This window comes from Hirundo rustica, chromosome 13, assembly GCF_015227805.2.
Source record: "Hirundo rustica isolate bHirRus1 chromosome 13, bHirRus1.pri.v3, whole genome shotgun sequence".
Taxonomy (NCBI): Eukaryota; Metazoa; Chordata; class Aves; order Passeriformes; family Hirundinidae; genus Hirundo; species Hirundo rustica.
Window position 1 is genome coordinate 3640606 of NC_053462.1, and position 23337 is coordinate 3663942.

Sequence of the window (23337 nt, forward strand, 5' to 3'; positions counted from 1 at the left end):
GCACAGAGCAGTATCCTGCACCTCGGAAGTTATTAATACAGAAAGGCTCTGATAGTTTAGACACTGGCAAAACAAATATATACAAATGGCTAAAGTAGGTATGGCAATAAAGAATGGGGCTGCCATGTGCATGTGTAATATCAGGCAGCTTCTTGCTCCCTAAGGCCTTGAGACTTCTGAGCAAGAGCAGCTCGATGCCCAGGGTGCCAAGCAAACTGCAACTTCCTGCAGCACGTGTCCCCTCAGCTATGGCACAACTGCCACGTTAAGCTTCTTTTCTTACGATAAGCTAAGAACAAGGGATTCAGAATACAATTTATAATCAACAGAATTAGAGCAATCTTTGAAACATCGATGTTTTTGACAGCTCAGTAGCCTAGAGTGCAATCTGATTACCGCCCTAAGATCTGAATCCAGTGCTCTTCAGCCGCTTGCTCACACCAGTGCTCCTGTGAGTTCTGCCACCACAGCTGTGCCCTGCAGTGCTTCAGTGTGGACACCGCAACATCCTGAACATGGAAACTATCCTTTCAGTGTTTTGAATTCAATTTACAGATTGCTTTGAGCAACCTTTGAAATGCATGATTTTAAACACCAAAAATACTCAGTATAAAATTCAAGACTACAAAACAACGTAACACTAGAAACTTAATACTACTTGACATGAGTGAAATCATCAACTGTCATAAGAGCCCAGCTTAAAAGGTCTGCATCCCTGCAGAATGTATTTTAGATTTTAAAATCTAGATACTATGAAAGTGCACAGAAATTAACTTATAGTCTACCTCTCATTCTATTTTGAATGTAAGATAAGCTACACTTGATGGTAACTCAGTGTCAACTAAAATAATTTTTAAATAGATGAAAATTGTCCTATTGATACAGGCAGCTAAGTTCATTTATTTTAAGGATTATTTATAGACTGCCTGTCTTTAAGAGGAATGCATTGGTTGCTTAGAGAACATATTCCTTTCAAGCCAACATGCAACTGGAGAGCAGCAAACATTAAAACTGGCCAACAGACTTGAATTGAGGCAATAGTTTCACAGCTGAAACTGCGGGAGGCACTGCCAGGAGCAGGGGTCACAACCAAATGTGCTCTAATGGGTAAGAACAGAGATTTCCCCATCTAGATGGTGGCTTATGAATACAAAAATTTGATTTTTCTTTCAGAAGTCCAGTGCTTAATACAAGATGACATGACTGGTCCTTATCAAAAGCATAAATAGGTAAGAAAAAAATAAAAGGGGGCACAAAAAAACCCTGACCCGAAAGTGGAACTCCCAAGAACAGGAAAAAATGATCCCAAATCTCTTGCCTGTAAATGATCAATGTTTGCAGGTGTAGAAAACATAGAAAACTATGTCTTTAACAAAAATAACTCTAACTGAATATTGCTGTCAGGAAAAAGACAAAAATAAATACTTTGTCCAAAGCTAGCATCTTAGGAATCCAAAAGGTTGAAAAAATGGCTTATTAAAAAAGTCCCATGCAACCGATACTGTCTTGCCACCACAATTTAAATTTCATTGTTTATTATTCCTACACCAAGCTTCAGCTGTGACAATAAGAACAGGCCAAAAAGATTAGCATTGGTTTTGTTCCCTAATTTTTGGTAAATCTATACATCTGGCCAGTGAGAAATGGAGATGCCACTTCTTTAAAAAGCCTCTTAAAAGTTTCAGGGCTCTACCTGAACTGGTTTTTCAGAGCGAGGAGATAGACTTTGTGGGGCCAGAACACTGTTTGTTTAAAACAAAAAGAGTTGCTACATGAAAAGTGAGCAGACCGAGTGACCCGGGACTCACAAAGCAAAGCGAGAACTGCCAAGTCCATGACTACTTACAGACAACATGCCCTCACACAGTTCAAACAACGCACTTTGTCCCTTCTATTCCAGCCCTGCCTGCGACTGGCAACACAGACAAAGCCCATCAGCTGCAGATTTAAGCCAGGTATGGAAAACACCCTGAGAACAGCTGGTATGGACAGGTGATCACTGCCACAGCCCAACAAGTCAGACTGCTACACACTTCTTTGTGTGGTTCAGGGATGCTACAGGAGCATCAGAGATAAAAACTAGTTAAAATGGATAATGTTACAGCAGGTATAAATTAAACATGACCACTGTAAAGACAGAAGTGTTGAAATGTTTGGAAGTTTTACAGGAATGCACAAACACTCTGCTCACTTTTAGAGGGCACAGTTCTGGTTACACTGGAAGAAAAAGTAGAGAGTACATGGGTATCACCCAGAACATAAAAATGAAAAAAAAAAACCAAAAAACCCCCACCCCCCCCAAAAAAAAACAAAACAAAACAAAACAAAACAAAACAAAACAAAAAAAAAAAAAACCCACCTCACCACAAACAAACAAACAAAGCCAAAAAAAAAACCCCCAAAAAACAACCCCACATATCAACAATATCAGTAAGACAGCTCTTGGTATCTTTAACTGATACTCTGTCCGAAAGGATCCAAGAAGAGCAAAAAAATCTAGCAAGAATTATCTTCGTTAAAATAAATAATCCAATCTAGGAATTTCAGTTAGAGCCTGAAATATAGTTGTGTTAGGAGCAAGTGTAGAAAGTACCTAGTGAAGCAGCAAAATCAGGCCAAAAAATCAAAGCAGAAGGTTTAAAGTTGCTGAAGTTAGTTTTATAGACAGCACTCTCAGCAGCCCCAAAGCATCATTTACATCAGGGGCTTTTTTAAACCCATGTTTTAACATGGGGATAAGAAAGCATGGGGTGGGTTTGGTTTTCCTTTTGCTTGTTCATTTGCGAAGTTAAGGACATGAGAGAAGGGCAGTTTTAACTTCTCACATGAATGACAAAATAGGCCTTTTTTGGAAAGGTTTTTACTACCTATACTAACAGGCACAGCCATCTAACTTACTAAGAAAGGCCATACTTGTCTTTCTGGCACATAGCATGTTTTCTTCTACATCATGCAGGGTTCTTTTAATTAATTCTTTAATTTCTTCATCTGCTTTTCCTGCTTTGCATGTTCTAAGTACTCCTCTCTGCGTCAGTTCTGCTACGCCAGAAAAGTTCTCCCAGAAGTTAGTTACTCTGCATCTTCTTCGTCCTTTCCACACTTGGGTTGACACAGATATTCCCATCTTTAATCCCAGCAGAAGTCACACCATACAGACAAGATATTCTGATACAGTAAAGGAAAGCTGTTCTCTGGCAGGTGGAAGAAAGGCGGATTTTGCTGGGAGGTGGTGGGGGAGGGAAAGCAGTGTATGTGTTCCTGCTTGACAGACACTTCAGCTTTGCCCAATTTCTTATACTCAGCCTGTTCTTCCCAATTCCCAGACGTGGCACCAGACTCCTACTACTGACCAGCCTGCTTGACATGTTCTTTGATGTTGTCACACATATAAGAAGGTTCCACTGACATTCAACATCAGGGTTTTTTCCCAGTGATGCCCAAAGCAGAAGAGTCTGCACCGTGGCAGCAAAATTAACACATCTTAAACTTGGTCAACTGTTTGTTCACCCTAGGAGAGAAGCCTTCTGACACATGCAGTACTTTATTTGTCTTTAACTACATACAATCTAATTAAAAGTGTCATAGCTTACATTTAACAGGAAAGTTTACTATAAACCACAAGATTAAACTAATATCAGACGCAATTACTGGTCAAGAACCCTTTAAAAGGCACTAAATTACAACCCACTGCAAACTCTGTTGAGACAGGAAATTACTGACCTAAGTTTTGAGTTGCAAGTCTGGTAACTAAAAGCCTCTGGGTTAAGTTTTGGGTCCCACAGTAAAAGAAAAACACAAAGCTTGAGAGAGGGTCCAAAGGAGGGCCACGAGGATGGTGAAGCATCTGGATGGGAAGCTTTATGAGGAACAGCTGAGGGCACTTGGTCTGTTCAGCCTGGAGCTGGACTCGAAGATCTTTGTGTGTCTGTTCCAACTCAGGATATCCTGAGTCTAAGATTCTAACCCTGTACAAAAGCCTGACACAGTTCAACTTTATTGATGTTACTATTACTCCTAGTTTATCCACATTAGAAAAGCATCAGAGCTATTTTATACAGCTAGACAGCCTGATGACTTGACATTTAAGCTACCATAACATCCAATTAAAGATAAAAAGCAATATAATATCCTTTGAATTAAAACCACCTAACTTCTACCACGAAACATGAAATAAAGCATCATTATTAAACACTGCATGTATTATTATTATTATTATAAATGTCAGTTACATTCTGAAGTAAGACAGTCCAAGATGTATTTCTACTAAAAGGATGCCCTACTACAGAAGGACTAGGAAATCCATCCTAAAAAGTACATTAAAAATTCCCAAAAGATGTCTTCAATACCTCTCTCTAAGCCCATATCCATCAACCAAGACATTTTTTCCTACTCTCATTCAAAGTTAGTCTGTGTTCTTAACTTTGCATTCAAACCAAGTCACAAAAGCAGCTCCAAACTGCCCTCCTGTCACTCAAATAACCAGTAACACATAGCCAAGACAGACCTCCATCTGCCAATTAGGAATAGGCATCAACACTCAGACATCTGTCACACTGTTTCAGAGTAAAACACGCAACACAAAAGCTACAGCAGCATTTTAATAAAAACCAAACAATTTCAATTCCATTGTTGGCTTGTTGCAGAATGCAGTAAGGTAATGCAACCTTCACCAGCAGACGAAAATCAAAGTTAAGATGTCCTTTGCTACTAGCTAGGTGTTAGTATCAAATCTAAAGTTACAAGACACACAACCTTTAATGCTTTTAACCTGCAATACCTTCTGCTACAACTTCCTGTTCAACATCAGGATATCATCTTGCTGACCACCCACCACTGACCTTGAAAATAGAATCGTTCTTCCACTTCTGTATTTAGCTCCACAAAACTGTCTTCTCTATTCCATGTAAACCCTGTCCTAAAGAAATACCCCAGTCCCAGATCCTGCAAGCTTTGAACACACACTTGCACTCTATAGATACGTGTAATGGTCTCACCTGAGTGTGAGTGAACTCAGGCACTTCGAAGTCCACATGACGATCTGTTTGTAGTAATGACCATTAATAAAGTACTCCTGACAATGCTTGCCCGATGCTTCCCTGCCTTCCCTGCCCTCCCTGCCCTGCTCATCTATCATTGATGCGTTTTCTTCTACAACTCCGACCATCTGGAGAAGCCCAAAAGAAATTGACTGAATAAGGATAGGAAATGCTGAAGCTTAATGGGAGGGTGGGTAACAAAAACCCAAACCCCAACAAAGCAAGAACCAGTCCTTCGTCCATCACACAAATAAGCAACTGTGAAGAACAGAAATATTCAATGAGGCATGATTTGACTTGAATACACTAAAACAATTTCCATTACACATTACAGACATGGAAATTTCACTGCAAAAGGGAAGCTGATAATTTTGCTTGACAAAGGATTTTCATCAAAGTGTTCAAAGGTCAGCATACCCGTGCTTGCCTGCCAGAGTAGTGTCCTATTTTGGAAGATGTAGACTAAGGAAAAGTTACTTCTGTAAAATCAACAAATGGTTTCAACGCTCAGACACAGTACTATCTCGTGAGCAACTTCCTGCCAAATGCTGATATCATCCTGGATTAAAAAAATAAATACGACAAATTTTGTTTCTGTCAGCAAGACTTTGTACTAAATCAGAAATGCTATCAGCTACAAAGATTTGACTTTACTCTCATAGAAACCAGTTGATACAAAAAAGCTGAAAGGAATGCAAAAATTAAACCTTATTATTTCAAATGATAAGCCAAAATCCAGTTTTACCAGACAGCGCTACTTGAACAGCAAGAAACTTAGAAACTGCTAAAATAATGCTTCGGATTCTTGTGTATCACACTGAAACTACTAGCAAAATGCACACGACATATTCCAAGATAAGTTTTGCTTTAGGAGTTGTTAAGCACGAAAAAGAGCTGACTCAACTGCATTTTACTTTCCATGTAGAAGTGTGCAAAAGCAGAAGTTTCCACTCAGGAAGCAAACTAAACAACGCCATCTTACATAATACACCCCCATTGTAAAAAAAGTGTTATCCCATGTTCACAGTGAAAAGCTGATCCTCACTAGGGACCACAGCAGTATTATGCCTTGCCAGCACTTAGAGAAATTCTAACAGAGCTACAGAGCCCTGTATAAAAAATTAAGAGCTGCTGAAGGGCAAAGACCTGTCGCGTCTACAGTCGCTTAAGGCCAATCTGTGCTTCCACAGAGTGAAAATACATCGCTTTGAATACCCCGAAGATTACTGGCTCCCTTCTCATAATGGGTAGCAAACTCTGCTGAAGGTATTAGTTATGTCAGGTAGTGAAGACAAAGACATGAAGGCTCCTGCACCAACAAGCACCCAAAAAAAGCATAAAAGAGGTCTGATGAATTATAAATATATATGCACTGCACTTTTATCACACTTCTTATGCAACTGTTGGCCACAGGACACCAGGCTGGAAGTGCTGGCTGTCTGAACCAGTACAACGTTGATTATGGTTATGAGCATGACCAAAGTCTCGAGGAGAAAAGTCAAAGGAGCATTTCCCAACCTCGAAGCAATCTACGTGGATGTTGTAGCCTTACAGGCACATTTGGCATGACAGCAAAACAGAAGGGAATCTGCAAAGTACAACACAAGCATACCATGCACAATGACAAAGTAACTACAATTCATTACTGACTTACCTGCTATAATTTGAGCATTGAGGAGGAGTAAAACAATTATTCTATTACAAAACAGTATTTCCAGATCTCCCTCCTACTTTATTTTTTTCCTTTTGGGAAGTGTTTCTATTGCTTTGATAACTGAAGTGCTGTAGTTTAACCCTGGTTAAACTACTAAAGAACAATAGGAGTGGGAAATTATAAGGAAGTTATCTGCTACTTGGATATGATGTGGGCCCTTTCATCATGGCAACAGAGATTGTTTTAACTTCTGGACCTAAAATCTAAGAAAAAAGCTGAAACTGTCAAAAATTTAACCCCATCATAATTAAAAAAAAAAAAAATCTAAATTACTCACCTCACTCACAAACAGCATGTAAGTACATAAGATTAAACAATAAAACTTGGTGTCAACACATCTCAAACATACACCTTCTTAGACTTCTACAGTGAAACCAAGTCTGATCTCGTTAGCAGAGACACACCAGAGGAGAACTGAGGGCACATAATATCATGCATGCTAATTAAAATCACTCTTAATTGAACACACATCATAATTACCATCGTACTGCAGAATCCACTTCACGGAGAACATACAAACCAAACAGCCTGGCAGCTCATACTCCAGGAAATCTCCGTGTACCCAATGAGGAATGCTAATCTGAGGACCTTAAAACTTGAACTGGCAAAGCAGCCTGTTTGGGAAAAGAGCTGCATCCCTGAGCCTCCCTTCACACCACGGTTAACTAGGACTTATCAGTCACAGGAAAAAAGCAGAATTGTTAGAAATGGAATTACCCCAAGCTCATCAGATGGACCAGTTATGACTGTAAAATCAACTAGTATTGAGAAGCCACTGAAAAAGAGAAAGGGCATGCAAGCACATCTGCAAGAACAGATTACAGCCACATGACAGACCAACAAGTAATACATGCAATATGTGAGGAAGAAGACTGAAAAAATTCCAAGTATTTTTATTCAAGCATAGGTCAGCACTTTTATGAACAGTTTCACTATTTCCTGCATTGTCAACTTTCCTCTTTGGAGGTTCTTTGCTAAAAAATAAAAAAGGACTGGACCTATAAGAAGGAATACGTAACTGTGAAATCACAACTATTTCCTATGGAATTAGAAGTATTCCTCAGTTATTAATAAGTTTCTTCAAGCTGACTCAATTTGAAAATAAGGCCCTTGCACAAGCAAATATAAAGGAAGGAAATTAGAGCAAATCCTATATTTACTGAATAAGGTAAAAAAAAATAACAGCATATTCACAGTCCTCAAGACTTCAAAGTGAATCAGTAAGGAAAAAAAAACTATCAAGGGGCTAAGCAGTTCAAGAAACATCAAGAAAATGGTTGGAAGACAGACACACCCATTTATGTTAGCTGTCTCTTCAGAAGTATAAAGAAGTAGCACACTACCAAAGTAGGCTTTTTTTTTTCTTTTATGATACAGCATTTATTCATGTTTAGTAAGCCTTTTATTCTACCACAGGTACAGAACAACACCTGTCAAGGTAAAATGCTACTCAGGCCTTAATCAGCTGGTGTTACTGACACAGCATGTCGAAAATGGTTGCAGAGAGAAAAGAAATGTGCCAGAAAAAGGCAGAAAAACTGTTCTTAAAGCATTAGAAATGACACCACACCTAATTTAGTCAATCACATGTGCCTAAATAGAGATTGTTTCTTCCTCATGCACCAAGTTCTGCACAATAAAATGTCTGAAAACAACAGGGCATTAGGGTAACATAAACAAGTTACACATTTCACCTTACCTTTAAAGCAATTTCTTTTCAAGAGTCTACTCATTCTCTCAGTGTTACTTTTTTAAAGTCAGCATTAGTTTTGCCCTCCTAAATACTAGTAACCTCCACTGTACTTTTCCCCTTCATCCCCAAAACTGTGTACCTCACTTTAAAAGTGACCTCAGCTACAAGTAGCTGAACATGAACCCCAAGTCCTGCCACACAGTTTCAATTCAACTCTATCTCAGTGAAGGCCTTCACAAATTTGCTTTTGTTTATTTCAGCAGAGTATTTTAAAACTGACAAATCTTACAAAAATATGAGTCACAACAACCTGTTTTGATATATCACACCTCACTGTCACCAAAAAAGGTTAGCGAAGCTTAGAAACAAATCCCTCTTCACGACGAAATTTCGGACAAAATTCAACTGTTGTCGAGGAGGCTCCTCCAGCTAGACACTAAGGGGCTTCTGCAGTCGACTGAGGAGCTCGTACGGAACTACTTCAAATCTCAAAAACCTGAGTACACGCACGCATTAGAAGTGTGGAAGGAAGAACTGAGACTTGAACCACCTGCCCAGAGCGTTCAGTCACCGTCACTGTGCAGTTCGGCTCGAGCCGCAGGCAGCTCGAGCAGCCCCTGCCCTCCAACACTTTATGAAAAATTGCACCTAAACACGAGACGCCCCACCAGGGGACAGCCCAGGAAGCCGCCGTTGTGCCGGAGGCCGGCAGCGCCGCGGGCTCCGATCGCTCCGGGAAGGAGCTGCGGGCTGCGGGCGCGGCGCAACAACGGCGGCAGCGCGGCCCGGCCCGGCCCGGCCCGGCACAACTGTTGCTGTGGCCGGCACGGCAGGCGCCGGGGCCGCTGCAGGAGCGGTTCGCACCCTGCGGGCCCCGCCAGGGCCGCGGCACCTTCCCCCGCCGGACGATCCCGCCCGAGCGCTGCCGCGCCGCGCTCCCGCCGCCCCCGACCTCGCACGGGGCCCGGCCGCGGTCCCGATCCCGGGCGGCGAGACGGGCGGTGCCCCCCGCCCTTCTCTCCCTCCTTCCCTCCCTCCCTGCTCGGCCCCGGGCAAGACCCCTCTCCCGCCGGGATGGCGGCGCCCGGCCGCGGGCGCGGCCCCTCACCGATGGTGGAGATGAAGGTGGTGTTGAAGGCGTCCTCGCTGAAGCGGAAGAGCAGGCAGGTCTTGCCCACGCCCGAGTCCCCGATCAGCAGCAGCTTGAACAGATAGTCGTAAGTCTTCGCCATCTTCGCCTGGGCTCGGCTCGCCGCCGCAGCAGGAGGGGGCGAACGCGGGACGGAAGGAGGGCGGGACTCGGGCGGCAGGGCCGGGAAGCGAAGTGAAGGGAAGGGGGAGGAGGGCGGGCGGAGGCGGCCCCGCGGGCGCGTCACGGCGCCGGAACCGCCGGGCCCGACGGGGGCTGTGGTCCGCGAGGCCCGCGCTCCCTCAGGGACGGCCGGGGCTGTGCTGCCGCCGCTGCGCCATCGCGGGGCCCGCGCTCCCTCAGGGACGGCCGGGGCCGTGCTGCCGCCGCTGCGCCATCGCGGGGCCCGCGCTCCCTCAGGGACGGCCGGGGCCGTGCTGCCGCCGCTGCGCCATCGCGGGGCCCGCGCTCCCTCAGGGACGGCCGGGGCCGTGCTGCCGCCGCTGCGCCATCGCGGGGCCCGCGCTCCCTCAGGGACGGCCGGGGCCGTGCTGCCGCCGCTGCGCCATCGCGGGGCCCGCGCTCCCTCAGGGACGGCCGGGGCCGTGCTGCCGCTGCGCCATCGCGAGGCCCGCGCTCCCTCAGGGACGGCCAGGGCCGTGCTGCCGCTGCTGCTGTGGCATCGCGGGGCCCGCGCTCCCTCAGGGACGGCCGGGGCCGTGCTGCCGCCGCTGCGCCATCGCGGGGCCCGCGCTCCCTCAGGGACGGCCAGGGCCGTGCTGCCGCTGCTGCTGCGGCATCGCGGGGCCCGCGCTCCCTCAGGGACGGCCGGGGCCGTGCTGCCGCCGCTGCGCCATCGCGGGGCCCGCGCTCCCTCAGGGACGGCCGGGGCCGTGCCGCCGCTGTGCCATCGCGGGGCCCGCGCTCCCTCAGGGACGGCCGGGGCCGTGCTGCCGCTGTGCCATCGCGGGGCCCCGTCCCACGGCGCTCAGTTCTCTCCGGGACCTAGCAGGAGTTCTTAGAAGAGTCGTGTAGTTATGCGTTCTAGTGGCACGCTAAATAATGGCGTAATATTTTCACGACACCAATAAGTGAGTTTAATGGGTGACCCTCGGAAGTTTACGTGTTGCCCCGGGCATGTTAACTCGGAGAGAAACTTGTGCACGCAACGCAAGAATTATTTCCACTCTGTCTCAGGTAACACTGGAGACGGGGGTGTTCTACAACAAAATACCTACTCTGGAAGAGTTCAAACGCTTTCGCCCATCTTTTTTCCACTAATAATCTCTTGGTGTGAGGCAGCTTCATTATGTATTTATTATAGTGTGTTCCCCACAGGATATCACAAGGCACTGTAAAAATAAATAGCATTACTGAACACTTCAAAATGACAAGAAGGACTTACTGCTTTAATTTAATTTAAAAATTGTAGCCTTCAGACAAGCTATAAACAGAACTCTCTAACACTATAAATCACTAGACCAGTTCTCAGTTCCCTCTTAGCAAAAACAGGAAAAATATTTCCCCAAATCATTCATTAAAATTTGTATTAGTTATAACCCCGCCTACTGTAAAAGGTGCTGTCTCACTTTTGGGTTTGGTGTGTTTTTTTGGTTTGGTTTGGGTTGGGTTTTTTGTGTCTTTTTTGGTTGGTTGGTTGGGGTTTTTTTGTTGTTTTTTTTTGTATCTGTGTTAACTTGGCAAATATTTACGTTGAGTTCTATAGACAATCAAACAAAATTACTTTTGAATATTAAAGTTCTCTCATTCATGGTTAGCCTCCTGCAAGCACACAAGAAATCACCTCATGGCATTAAACAACAATTTGATGGGGTGAAATAGGACTAAACTAGTCTAATGCCTGGCTACTCCTGTATCTGTGCACTGAGGAATCACTCCAAACAAATACCTTCAGCCATTATAATCCTTGAAAAAACAAAAGGTATTCTGTTCCTAGCTATTAATTATCCAAATTTTTTCTGTTAAGGGTCTCTGTTTTGTAGTATTCCCAGCCGATATGTTTGTGGTAGCTAATTATGAAAAATCCATTGACAGATGTGATGTTAAACTCTCTACAAGGTGAATTCAGTAAGAGCTTGTCATGAATGCTAATCTAACTTCCAGTTAATTGGATCAAAATCTAATTTTATACCTATACATGTATGTGCTTCATCATAATTCATGTGAGAAAAAAATTTATAATAATTGTTTGATTGAGACCTCTGGAAGACCAGGGTATCATCTGATAGAGGAGAACGAAACCTGCAAGACAAGGATGGGGGGGAATTGCAAAGGTTTTTTGGGGTGTGGGGTTTTTTTAACACACCTGAGGACCTCTGCCTAGTTCAGGCCAGAATTTGGAAACATGGCTGCTTGGATTATTTTTGTACTGTATAATTAGCAGTCGGGGTGTTTAAATGTTAAGATGAGTTGTTACACTACTTATTACAATAATTGAGTTTATAAATTATAATGGCAACCTGGCACCAGTCAGACCAAATTGGTTAATTATTTCAGTCTAACATGAATAATTTGATTATAGGAAACTGCAAATGAAAACCTACTCTCTTTTCCTGTAGCTGTACTTTCAGAGACATGAGTTGCTGTGTACTGTAATTATGGCCATGCTGAAGATTACTATACAAACACATTTCAGCACTGAAGAGAGAATTTTGGGGTTAATATTCACTCCTGAGTTTTATGGAACACGTAGGCTTTCGTATGTCTCTGGAGCAATATGTTTGCGATCGCCATCTGTTACTCAAGAGTATTTTTATAGAAAAATAATGCAAATTACATCCCTCTTCAATTACACTGGTGCTTTGCAATGGTGCGTTCTGTTCTGATTTGGAAAAGTGCCAGTTTGCCACATTCAAGGGACAGATGTTTACTTAACCATGAACTTTAAAAACAAGATATAAAAATTAACTTGCGATTTTTTATTTTCTAGAATATGAAAAAAAACCCCTGTAATTGTTCAATTGTATACCTTGTAATATGTGAGTAAAACCTTGAGGAGTACTATCAAAGCTGTTAAGGTACAATAGCCACACCTCTATGATACCTGTTCCATAAAAACACTTTGGAACCCAGCCTTCGTTATTGCACCAGTTTGGAAAAGTTAACATTTTGTTTATATTGCATTACAGTCAAACAAATCAACAATCCTTTTCTTTTCTGGTGTGGGAGAACCACTGGGGGGAACACTGAACATGTAAGAAATGGAAGAGATCTGAAACTACCTTTTGTCACTATGTAAAAGTAGACTAACAGTAACAGACTGTAACAGTTTGATTCTGTTTTGTACATTTCAAAAAAGCAGAGTTTTAAAACCCTTTACAATCCCTAAATTATTACCCTACCATTTTCTCTGAACAGAATCACAGAATCATTAAGGTTTGGAAAGAGCTCTGAGATCATTAAACCCAACCTTTGACCAAACACCACCTTGTCAACTAAGCCAGAGCACAAAGTGCCATCTCTAGTCCTTTCCTGAACACTTCCAGGGATAATGACGCTGTCACCTCCCTGGGCAGCCCATTCCAATGTCTAATCACTGTTTCTGTGAAGAAATTCTTCCCAATGTCCAGCCTAAACCTGCCCTGGAGCAGCTTGAGGCCATGTCCTCTCATCCTGTCACTTGTTCCCTGGGAGAAGAGGCTGATCCCCATCTGACTACACCCTCCTTTCAGTGGTTGTAGAGTGAGAACTTCACCCCTGAGCCTCCTTCTCTTCAGGCTAAACGCCCCCGGCTCCCTCACCTGTTCCTCATTGTGTTCCAGACCCATCCCAGCTCTGTTGTTCTTCTTTGGACCCACTCCAGCACCTCAATGTCTTTCCTGAGTTGAGGAGCCCACTGGACGTGCCCCCCAGCACAGGGGATGGTCACTGCCCTGGTCCTGCTGGACACACCCTTGCTGGTACAGCCCAGGTGCCATTGGCCTTTTTGCCCACCTGGGCACACCTGGGCTCACCTTGAGTCACTGTCAACCAGCACTCCCAGGTTCTTTTCTGCTGGGCAGTTTTCCAGCCCCTCTGCCCCAGCCTGTGGTGCTGCAGGGGATTGTTGTGACCCGAGGACAGGACCCAGCACTTGGCCTTGTTCAACCTCATACAGTTGGCCTTGGCATCTAGATCCAGCCTGTCCTGATCCCTCTGCAGAGACTTTTTGTCCTCCAGCAGATCCACACTCCCATCCAACTTCACGTCATCCATGAACTTCCTAAGGGTGCCCACAATCCTGTCATCCAGATCATCAAAAAAGACCTCAAAAAGGACTGAGCCCAGTGCTCATCCCTGGGAAACACCACTGGCGACTGATCCCAACTGGATGTGGCACCGTTCACCTCTATGCTCTGGGCCCAGACATGCAGCCATTTCCTAACCCAGCAAGGAGTGCACCTGTCCCAGCCACGGGCTGCCAGCTTCTCCAGGAGACTGCGGTGGGAGGCAGCGCCAAAGGCCTCACCGAAGTCCAGGCACAGCCTTTGCCTCACGCACTAGGCAGATCATCAGGTCATAAAAGGAGATCAGTACCATGGCTCCAGCTCATCCAATGAACAGGTGACTCCTAATCAAGGGATGGCAGAATTCCATTAGTCACTGGGGTGTAGGTAAAGTGCAGCTGTTAAAGCCCTCAGTTTAAGGAAGGAGCTAATAGGAACAGCAAAATGTAATGACTACCTCTACTTATATGCATTAAGTTCAGAAATCTTTACATACACATTAAAAAAGCCAGAAAACACTTGTTTACCAACACCTACATTTTAGAGAAAAAAAGAACAGATTATATTGCTGCTTCACTCCCACACCCATTTTTAATTTCTCAAATGATAGACATCCTTACTTCTAGCTTTCAAAGATCCTTTCCCCCCCGCCTTTAGTTCAAAGGTGAGACTAGTTAGGTAAAAAGACAACTGTGTGAAAATCTGTTTTCAATGAAGCTCTTCTGCTCAATGCACACAAAATTATAGAAAATTCTGCATCTTAATTGCTTAAGTACAAGGTTTATAAAAACAAGAGTTTAAAACATGTTGGTAGAACTAAGATCCTGTTGTTTTGGCACTATCTGGAATCAACTGGTCCAAGTTCTACAAACAATAATCTTATGAGGCAGTTCTGCCCTGAATGCCACCTAACCACAAGTCATTAACATGAGCTTTGCTCCTTAGCTTTTGAACTCTGCTACCCAATATAATAATATTTTCAATGCATATCTCTAACAACTCTGACTTTGGCAGGTGCCTCTGGAATTCATTACTGTGGATGACCATCATGTGACACTCCTTTTAAAAGAGTCACTTATTTCCTGTTTCCAATAAATAAGTCTTTCACTGAAGGTAGATACTTCTATGCCCATTCTACATTTTGTCTCACCACATTTGTTAGGTTGATATGTCCTGCTTTTAACTCCTAGTTTTAAGATCAATGCATTGGTTTAATGTACAAAGAACAGTACTCTCCTTTATTTTAGTTATCTAAATGTGTAGATTTTCCACGTGGATATACTGCAGAACTTTATATAGACAAGGTCAAATGAATCCATTATTGGGGAAAAAAAATGACACAAAGTATGTACAGTTCAGTTCCAGAAGGAAAAAACACTCTAAGATTCTTATATGTAAAATCCACTAATTTCAAAGTTTGCTATTACAGTAGTGCTAAAAGTGGACTTTCTTCTAATCTAAACTATCTGAGCACAAGCATATTTAAACCAAATTATTACATGCCACAGTTTACACCATTAGTTTACAATCAAGTAAAACTTATTCTGCAGTATAGGCAAGACCACAGACAAGCCTCCTTCTGGATCAAACATACCACTTGAAGTGAACTTATTTGGAATGAAGCTTAAAAGTGCTTGGCAAAAAGAAATCTAAATGCTCTTCACAATAGTATTACAGACACCCACCCCCATTTTAGTATTCTAGACAACCTGTAAGCATTAGTAGGGTGAATTTGTGTTTTTAAAATCAGTCACTACACACTTTGTCAGTGACCATAGGCAGGTTATACAAGGTTCTACAAGGTTATACAAGTAAAATGTCCTAAAAGCCAGCAGATAGAGTCAGATAGCAAATCCTAAGGAGCTACCCAAGTTCAGGTGCAGAAGACCACAAATGGAGCAGGAAGAAGCAGTACCAGGGGCAGCAGGTGCTCATCACAGTGAGGGCTTGTAGGCTGTCCCAGCCCAGCAGGAGCTCACCACAGTGCAGTGGTGCAGAGACTCAGCTTTCGAACACATCAGCCTGACATTCACAATGCAGGAAAAATCCCCACTGTCATTATGTTGCTTGCAAACATTTCCAGATCAGCTTTTGGAATTTTTCTGTTGTCATTCTAGCAAACAGATCAAGTTTTTTGTTTTTTCTCTAAAATGCGATCACAGTCCTTGCTTGCTGGGAGAAGGCTGGAAGGAGGAAGTTGTTTCCTTAGACCTGAATCTGTCTGTGTCTCAGTAGGCCAAGCCACTCTTGTACTGACAGCATTTCTCTCCTTTCTGCATTTCTGTTTTCTAAAGACTACACTTTATAAAAAGCTTCAATTGTAAGATTAAAGGTAATGCATCAGAATTGACTCATACAGCAGGTCACTGAACTATAAGCTGTTACAAAAAGGAAATGAATCTACAAGCAAAACCAAAATAGAGAACCAGAGGAATGTGTCCAAAACACATCCTGTTTTCAGATCATCCTGTGTGCCCTTCCTTCCACCAAAGCCAATTTCTAATGACTCCAAAGTCTTCCTCAGGCACCAGAGGCCCTTTCCAGGAAAGACCTCTAAGGGAAAGCTAGAAGGAAGAAGGGTGGCACTTCAAAAGTTCTATTTTATTGTTAAGTGGTGGTTTATACATGGTGAAGGTATTTTATTTAACACAGAAAAACATAGTTCTCTTTCAGATACTAAATCAAAACCCTCTAAGCAATTATCCTCTTTCCATTCTGCTTGCACATAAATAACATGCATTTGAAAAGGACAGGAAGGTAGCAGGAACAGCTAAGAGACTAGAACTGACTCTGTGCTGGTAACTGGTTTATGTTCTCAGCTTCACAGGACAGCATGCAGAGGAAAGTATGAGTCAGAGCCCTTCCTATTAAATTCCCCATGATACAACAAGAAATACTTCCAAAATACCTCTCTCAGTGTGTCATCACCACCCAGCGCACAAGGAGAAAATGCTAACACAGCATTACGGTGTTACAAGGCTGTGACAGTGAGAAGAGGAAAACAAATATAATGGTTTGGAGCACTACAACACATGGGGCTATTCTGGCAGAATAATGTAAGCGTTTGGGGTGGAAAGTATTTTGGAAGTTGTTATAGTGTCAGCACTGGAGAGACCAACCCCAGCCTTGAGAATATTGTTGTGAGAATGACATGTTTCTGAAAAATTACATCCTCACTTGTGCTCATGGAAAACTTTTCAAAAATTTTTTTGCTAAATGCATCAGTTCCCTCAGTGTCCTGACCTGTTCCCGTTGGACTTCTGGGAATACTTCAAACCTCCCGTTGGACTTCTGGGAATACTTCAAACCAAGTCATTTTTGTAAGGTCTGTTGTGCCACCAGGAGGATTTCGATTGAACTACACTTTTAAGTGTTCCAGGATAAATACACGTGATTTTGCAGATTACATTTGTGATCACTGACTTATGGAAAAAGCACTTAGCCTCTTACTAAAATAAAAAAACAAAAACACAAAAACCCACCTTTTTTTTTAAAAAAAAATCCATTCTCTGCAATATTTTTATGTCTTACAAGAACTCTAAATTGATTTTGGCACATGAATGATAACTAACAGAAATTCTTCTGCCTTTTTCTTTTTGATTGGGGTGGGAAACTGTAAGAGTATGCTCACAGGTGCAACTTGCAATGTATCATTGTGGAACAACGTACCTATGTTCAGTTCTGGGTTCCTCGGGACAAGACAGGGAGAGGGTCCTGCAGAGGCCCACAAAGATGATTAGGGGTCTGGAGCACCTGTCTTATGAGGAAAGACAGCGAGAGCTGGGCCAGTTTAGACCAGAGAAGAGAAGACTGAGAGGGGATCTAATTAACGCACATAAATATCTTCAAGGCAAAAGCTAAGAGGATCGTGCCTGACTTCTGTCAGTGGGGCCCAGCGATGGGACGAGGAGCAATAGCCATAAACTAAACCACAAAAGGTTTCCTCTCAGCATGAAGAAGGACTTATGTGGAGGGTGGCAGAGCGCTGGAAGAACTTCCCAGGGAGATTGTGGAGTCTCCTTCTCTGGAGACATTCCAAACTCACCTGGACACGCTCCTGTGTCACCGGCTCTAGGTGACCCTACCCGGATGATCTATGATTCCATAGAATGCCACACGAGTGATGATTTAGTCAGCACCTAGCGTGGAGTGCATGCACGTCTAAGCGGCATTTATAACCGGAGCGAGGCAGCCGTGGCAGTGTCGGAGGCACACGTGCAGCTGTTGTGCAGCGGGCACGGTCCCGCCCCCTGCGCAGGCGCGGCTCGGGCAGCGCGGCGCGGGAGCGCGCAGCAGGGGCGGCCCGGCGGCGGAGATGCCTGTGAGTTGTTTACGGTCTGCTACGGCCGTGCCCGGTGCCGCCGGTCGGCGGGCACCGCGGGGACCTCGGGGGGCGGGGGGTAACGGAGCGGAGCGGACGCGACCGTCCTGGGTCTCCGGCCGCAGCTGCGGCCCTTCGGGCTCCCCGCTGTTCCCGGCCCCCGGCAGCCGCAGGCGGCCGTGAAGGCGCTGGCGGTGCCCGGCCCCCGGCCCTGCAGCCTGGAGGTGCCCGGCCCCCCGGCCCTGCAGTCTGGCTGTGCCCTGCCCCCCGGCCTTGCAGCCTGGCGGGACCCAGCCCCCCGGCCCTGCAGTCTGGCTGTGCCTGATCCTGCAGCCCGGCGGGACCTGATCCTGCAGCCTGGCTGTGGCCGGCCCCCCGTTCCTGCAGCCTGGCTGTGCCCTGCCCCGCAGCCTGGCGGTGCCCGGCCCCCCGTTCCTGCAGCCTGGCGGTGCCCGGCCCCCCGTTCCTGCAGCCTGGCGGTGCCCGGCCCCCCGTTCCTGCAGCCTGGCGGTGCCCGGCCCCCCGTTCCTGCAGCCTGGCGGTGCTCGGCCCCCCGTTCCTGCAGCCTGGCGGTGCCCGGCCCCCCGTTCCTGCAGCCTGGCTGTGCCCGGCCCCCCGTTCCTGCAGCCTGGCGGTGCCCGGCCCCCCGTTCCTGCAGCCTGGCTGTGCCCGGCCCCCCGTTCCTGCAGCCTGGCTGTGCCCGGCCCCGCAGCCTGGCTGTGGCCGCGCTCGGGGCAGCCCCGGCCGCCAGCCCGGCTCCCATGTGGCCGCGTAACGCGCGGTGCGGTTTTCCTCTCGCCCCACCCAGCTGGCCAAAGACCTAGTGCATCCCTCGTTAGAGGATGAGAAGAGAAAGCACAAAAAGAAACGTCTTGTGCAGAGCCCAAACTCCTACTTTATGGATGTAAAATGCCCAGGTAAATATTTGAAATGTTCATACGTTACGGAAGGAACAAAACTAATTTTGTACACTGTTCGTCTTCATATAACGGGGTTTTTTTGGGTTTTTTTAGCTGAGTTTGGTTTATCTGTTCTGTAGAGAATAGGGTCTGTATATTGCTTTGGGTTTTTTAACAATAAAACTGTTTTCCAGCTTTGGATAAAGTTAACGTAAACAAAACCCAGACTTTTCTGGAAGTTCTGGCATGAGGGCTTCTTTAGTTGGGTTTTTTCCTTTATAAAACCCTTGCAAGTAGGGAAAAACCCAACCCTCCAGATTTGCATGTATAACAAGCACAATTAAATGGACGCCTTAAAGCATCTATAACACAAGTTTCAAACAGAAACCCACATTTTCCTCCTTCTGTAAGTTAGTTCTGGAAGAGCAACTGGAAGACAAGGATATATGCAGGGATATTGCACATATACATGGAAAGTAAAACATACACAACTGCCTTTTTTCATGTTGCTGTTAAGAACTAAGCTGCCATCTAGCTCATATACAAGGGTTATAAGATGTTGCCTATGTCCACTTTTCACAGATCTTCATTACTTTGGCTCAGAGACATCTGTATAATCAACTTCTCTTTTATAAACTAGACCATGGGATTTTCTAGAACCATTACAGGAATGTGCTCTACCAGTGAACAGCTTTTTCATTCAGCACAGTTACATCCATATTGCCCAGTGTGGTAACTGCTGCAGCAGCAGAAGATTCTAGCAGTAAGAAAACACTTACAATAGTGATCTTCCTGATGTAGAAACAAGCAATTGTTGATGTACTCCAGTTCTTACTCTTTCTTAGTAGCCTAAGAAGCTTTGAGACATTGTATTCCATCTGAAAGTGAGGTAGATTAATTAAACAGCTTGAAAGTAAACTGTGGTTGCTTTTAAACAAATACAGGCTTGAAGGCTAAGCCTCTGGGGTTTTTTACACTTTCTTCAAACCAGTCTACATGAATGCATACACTATGATAGTTAGTGTCAACACAGGCCCATAGGTCATTGGTTATCTTCATTATTGTTGGGTTAATTGTTTCTTGTGTTTGAGGGATACATAGAGCAAAGCAGGAGAGCTTCAATAATGATAGAATCCTATGCACAAGGCACTGAAGATAGCAGAGGACCTTATGTGTCCCTGGGTCAGTTCCTACCTAGATACTCAAATGGGTTGGGCTCCTTTCCCTGCCCAGCAAACCCACAAATGTTAAAAACTCATCAACCTGGAAGTTCACATTCAATAGTGGAAAACCAAATTTTGCTGGGATTAAATTTTAGCTGTTAGCAGCTTTTCACAAACAAAGACTTGTACAGTTACTTTTTGTGATTTAAACAGAGATCTGCTATTCTGTCTAATAGTACTTCCCCCTACCAAGCAGATCTTTTGTCAGAGGACCCTCCTCACAACATATATTCTGTCTTAGCTTTCTGATCCGCATGTGCTGAAAATGCAATCTCTGCTCACCTTTACCTAGTTATTTTGTATATCCTCATCCAGATAAAATCCTTTACAGGTTTTCTCCCTCCAAAAGTACCTTTGGCTAATTAAAAATACTTTTCAGGGGAAAAAATTGAAAAGCAGTGAAAATCCCATTTTTAAGCCATGTATGAGTGGTTACATTCTTTCTTAAGTTACAGAATTTATAAGTTGTAGACAAAAGCATTGCATAGGGAATTAGTGAAGTTATTCTGTGCATGTCTTTCCATTTAAATATTATGTTAGTTTTCTAGAATGCAACCAAGCCTTACATGTACCAATTATTAAACAGAAAGCAAACACAGATTGGAACAGCAGTATTTACATTCCCAGCTGCCAGACTTTGTCACCAGCAGTGTTCAACTGTTACAAGTTAAATATTTGTCCAGCTCCATGGGTTCTTCTGTTCAGCAGAGAAGCCTAATCTAGAACTGCTGAACTTCTTTGCAGGAGATGTGATAGGCAAATCAGGGCTTGTCAGCCAGCAGGGTCTGTTGATTTTCATATGGGAGTCATTGCAGTTTCTGTTTCCTAACTTGCTTTCCTGTGCATGTAAGTAAAGGCAAGCACTCCAGAACACGGCAATGGTTTGCTTTGTTTGCCTTGGTGTGTTGTGTAATGAAACATAGATGCATTTTGAACAAGTGTATTTAGAGTTCCTGATTCAATTAACACATTAAAAAAATGGTGTTGGAAATACCCAGTGGAAAGTTTGATAATGGTGTTTTTCAGGATGCTACAAGATCACCACTGTCTTCAGCCATGCTCAAACAGTAGTTCTGTGTGTAGGGTGCTCAACTGTCCTGTGTCAGCCAACTGGGGGCAAAGCCAGGCTCACAGAAGGTAAGGGCAACATTACACAACCGGAATATGCCACTTAGAGAAATGCATTTTACGGCCTGCAAAGGTTTTAGCTTTGATTTTGGAAACTGATACTTAAACACTTTAAGCAAATTGCTTGGAGTTGGCCAGTAGAAACATTGTTAATAGGCCCAGAATTTGGATTTTTTCCTTCAGATTCTTTGTTTTTAAATGGCTGTACAGATATGCCAGGCAGCTAAACACCTACATAGTCATCAAACACACTTCATTTTCGGCGACTCGTCATTCCCTTCAGCTTATGTAATGAATGCTGCTGTTTAACTCTGGGCTATGTTTAGAGTGTTAAAAAGCACCATCAAAGGAGTAGGGTACTTTTGGCAGGCTAAAGTAATTCTGTGCCATTGCTAGTTGCTAATGGCTTGCCTGCTTGTTTTTAAACAGCCCTATTGTAAAGCAGTTCCCTGGCTCAAAGAAAATTGGTTTCATATAAATTATAAGGGAACAAATAAGCACCGATAATGTATATACAGATAACTGGTATAACACCGATCTCTCTGAGTGCAGCCCAATGTCTGGGGTATATGAAAAGCACTGGAAACACTTCAGGATTTAAAAAAAACATGAAAATTAATCCAGATTTTATTAATTTATCACTTAAAGGGCAAAAAGTAAACATGTATACAAACGACATGTAGCAGTGCTTATATAATGTGCTGCTACACAGGGGTAGTAAATGTGAATACCTGAAGTGAGGATGTTGAGCAGTTGAAATGATAACAACACACACACAGCTGTTCCCGTTTGGGGTTTGGATCACTAGGGGATGGAAGAGTAGACTGACATTTTAAAAGGCATCTGGAAGGAAAGAAATAGTACACCTTAATCTTATTTTAAGATGAATTGCATGACAGTCATGTTGTTCAGGTTGAGCCAGAGAAGGCTTACAGTGCTAAATCTTTACCTCTTCTGATACATGAAATTTAAATTTAATCCATGCATTTTTCTGCTTACATTGGATGGACAGTTTTCCAAGGCAGTCTAACAATTTAAAGGACTATTCATATCTCTACTCACGTGATTTCTTTGCAGGCTGTTCATTTAGAAGAAAGCAACACTGAACAGTTCAGCATGTGAGTTTTGGATCTGTGTTCCTGAAAGCCTTACCAGTTTAAAAATGCCTGTTACAACAACAATGTAATTATGGTTGATTTTGTACAAATTACATGCTACCGCTGACTAATCTGCTGGAATCTCTTTTTTAATAAATGATCTGAAGTGCAAGTTTTTCCTGTAAGTTTGCAGACAGCTAAGTTCTATTTTTATAATTTTATGTTTAAACACTAGAAACCTTGGGCTTCCTGCATCCTTCCCCTTGCTAATCATAAACTACAGCAGTGTAATGCATACAGTGACACAGAAACTGCTTTAAGAATGCATTTTGTGTATTTTATTACTGCAGCTACTGTAACTGCAAGGGTTGCAAAAGCTAGATAAGATTTAAAATGGCTCTTTTGCTTTCAGTGTCGCTGTAGTCCCTTCCCCATCTTGGGTAATATGGTGATAAATAAAAATGTGAAGTTACTCACCTATGTTCAGCTGTTTCTCTGGAATGCTTGGACTTTTCCTTCTGCTAATTTGATCTCAAGACTGCACTTGGTATTCTAAACTGAGATTTCTATTAAAAAAAGAAAAAAAAAAAAAAAAAGTAGTCCTTTGCAAAGCACTGAAAATATTCAGTATAGAGAAGGCAACTGGCATATAAGCAGTTGTAAGGCATGGAACTACACTCAGAGCTGTGAATGGTACCTAGGCACTAGTACAGCAAAGCCATGCATATCATTAGTATTAAATATTGTCATTAAATAATTGCCTTCTTGCAATAAGGTTTCATTAATTTTTGAAAGCCATGCCTTTCTAAATGGCTGGTAAAAATGGATTTTGTTTTTAGCCATGAGAAAATACTCAAACAAAATCTTACAT

General features: G+C 43.7%; 2 protein-coding genes across 5 annotated transcripts in view; one reads left to right on the plus strand and one right to left on the minus strand.

Annotated features, from left to right (window-relative positions):
- RAB8B (RAB8B, member RAS oncogene family) overlaps positions 1 to 9771 on the minus strand; it is a 29189-nt gene extending 19418 nt beyond the window's left edge. For 3 of the 4 annotated variants that reach the window (XM_040077141.2, XM_040077140.2, XM_040077138.2), the window contains exon 1: positions 9552 to 9771. In XM_040077141.2, coding sequence (XP_039933075.1) covers positions 9552 to 9675 — 124 coding nt within the window. In that variant the 5' untranslated portion in view covers positions 9676 to 9771. The remainder of the gene's footprint in view (positions 1 to 9551) is intronic. The other variant, XM_040077139.2, reaches the window with a different exon arrangement.
- An 8288-nt stretch (positions 9772 to 18059) lies between these two features.
- Positions 18060 to 22942, plus strand: RPS27L (ribosomal protein S27 like). The gene is made up of 4 exons (XM_040077137.2): positions 18060 to 18119; positions 18928 to 19036; positions 21268 to 21378; positions 22447 to 22942. Exons 1-4 carry the CDS (start codon positions 18114 to 18116, stop codon positions 22473 to 22475), a joined length of 255 nt encoding a protein of 84 aa, XP_039933071.1. The 5' UTR covers positions 18060 to 18113; the 3' UTR covers positions 22476 to 22942.
- Positions 22943 to 23337: the final 395 nt, after the last annotated feature.

Excerpts from the sequence above, each read along its gene's own strand:
- RPS27L (XM_040077137.2), top strand. Across the intron at positions 19,037-21,267 it reads TATGGATGTAAAATGCCCAG|GATGCTACAAGATCACCACT; the intron begins GTAAATATTTGA and ends GGTGTTTTTCAG. Across the intron at positions 21,379-22,446 it reads CAAAGCCAGGCTCACAGAAG|GCTGTTCATTTAGAAGAAAG; the intron begins GTAAGGGCAACA and ends ATTTCTTTGCAG.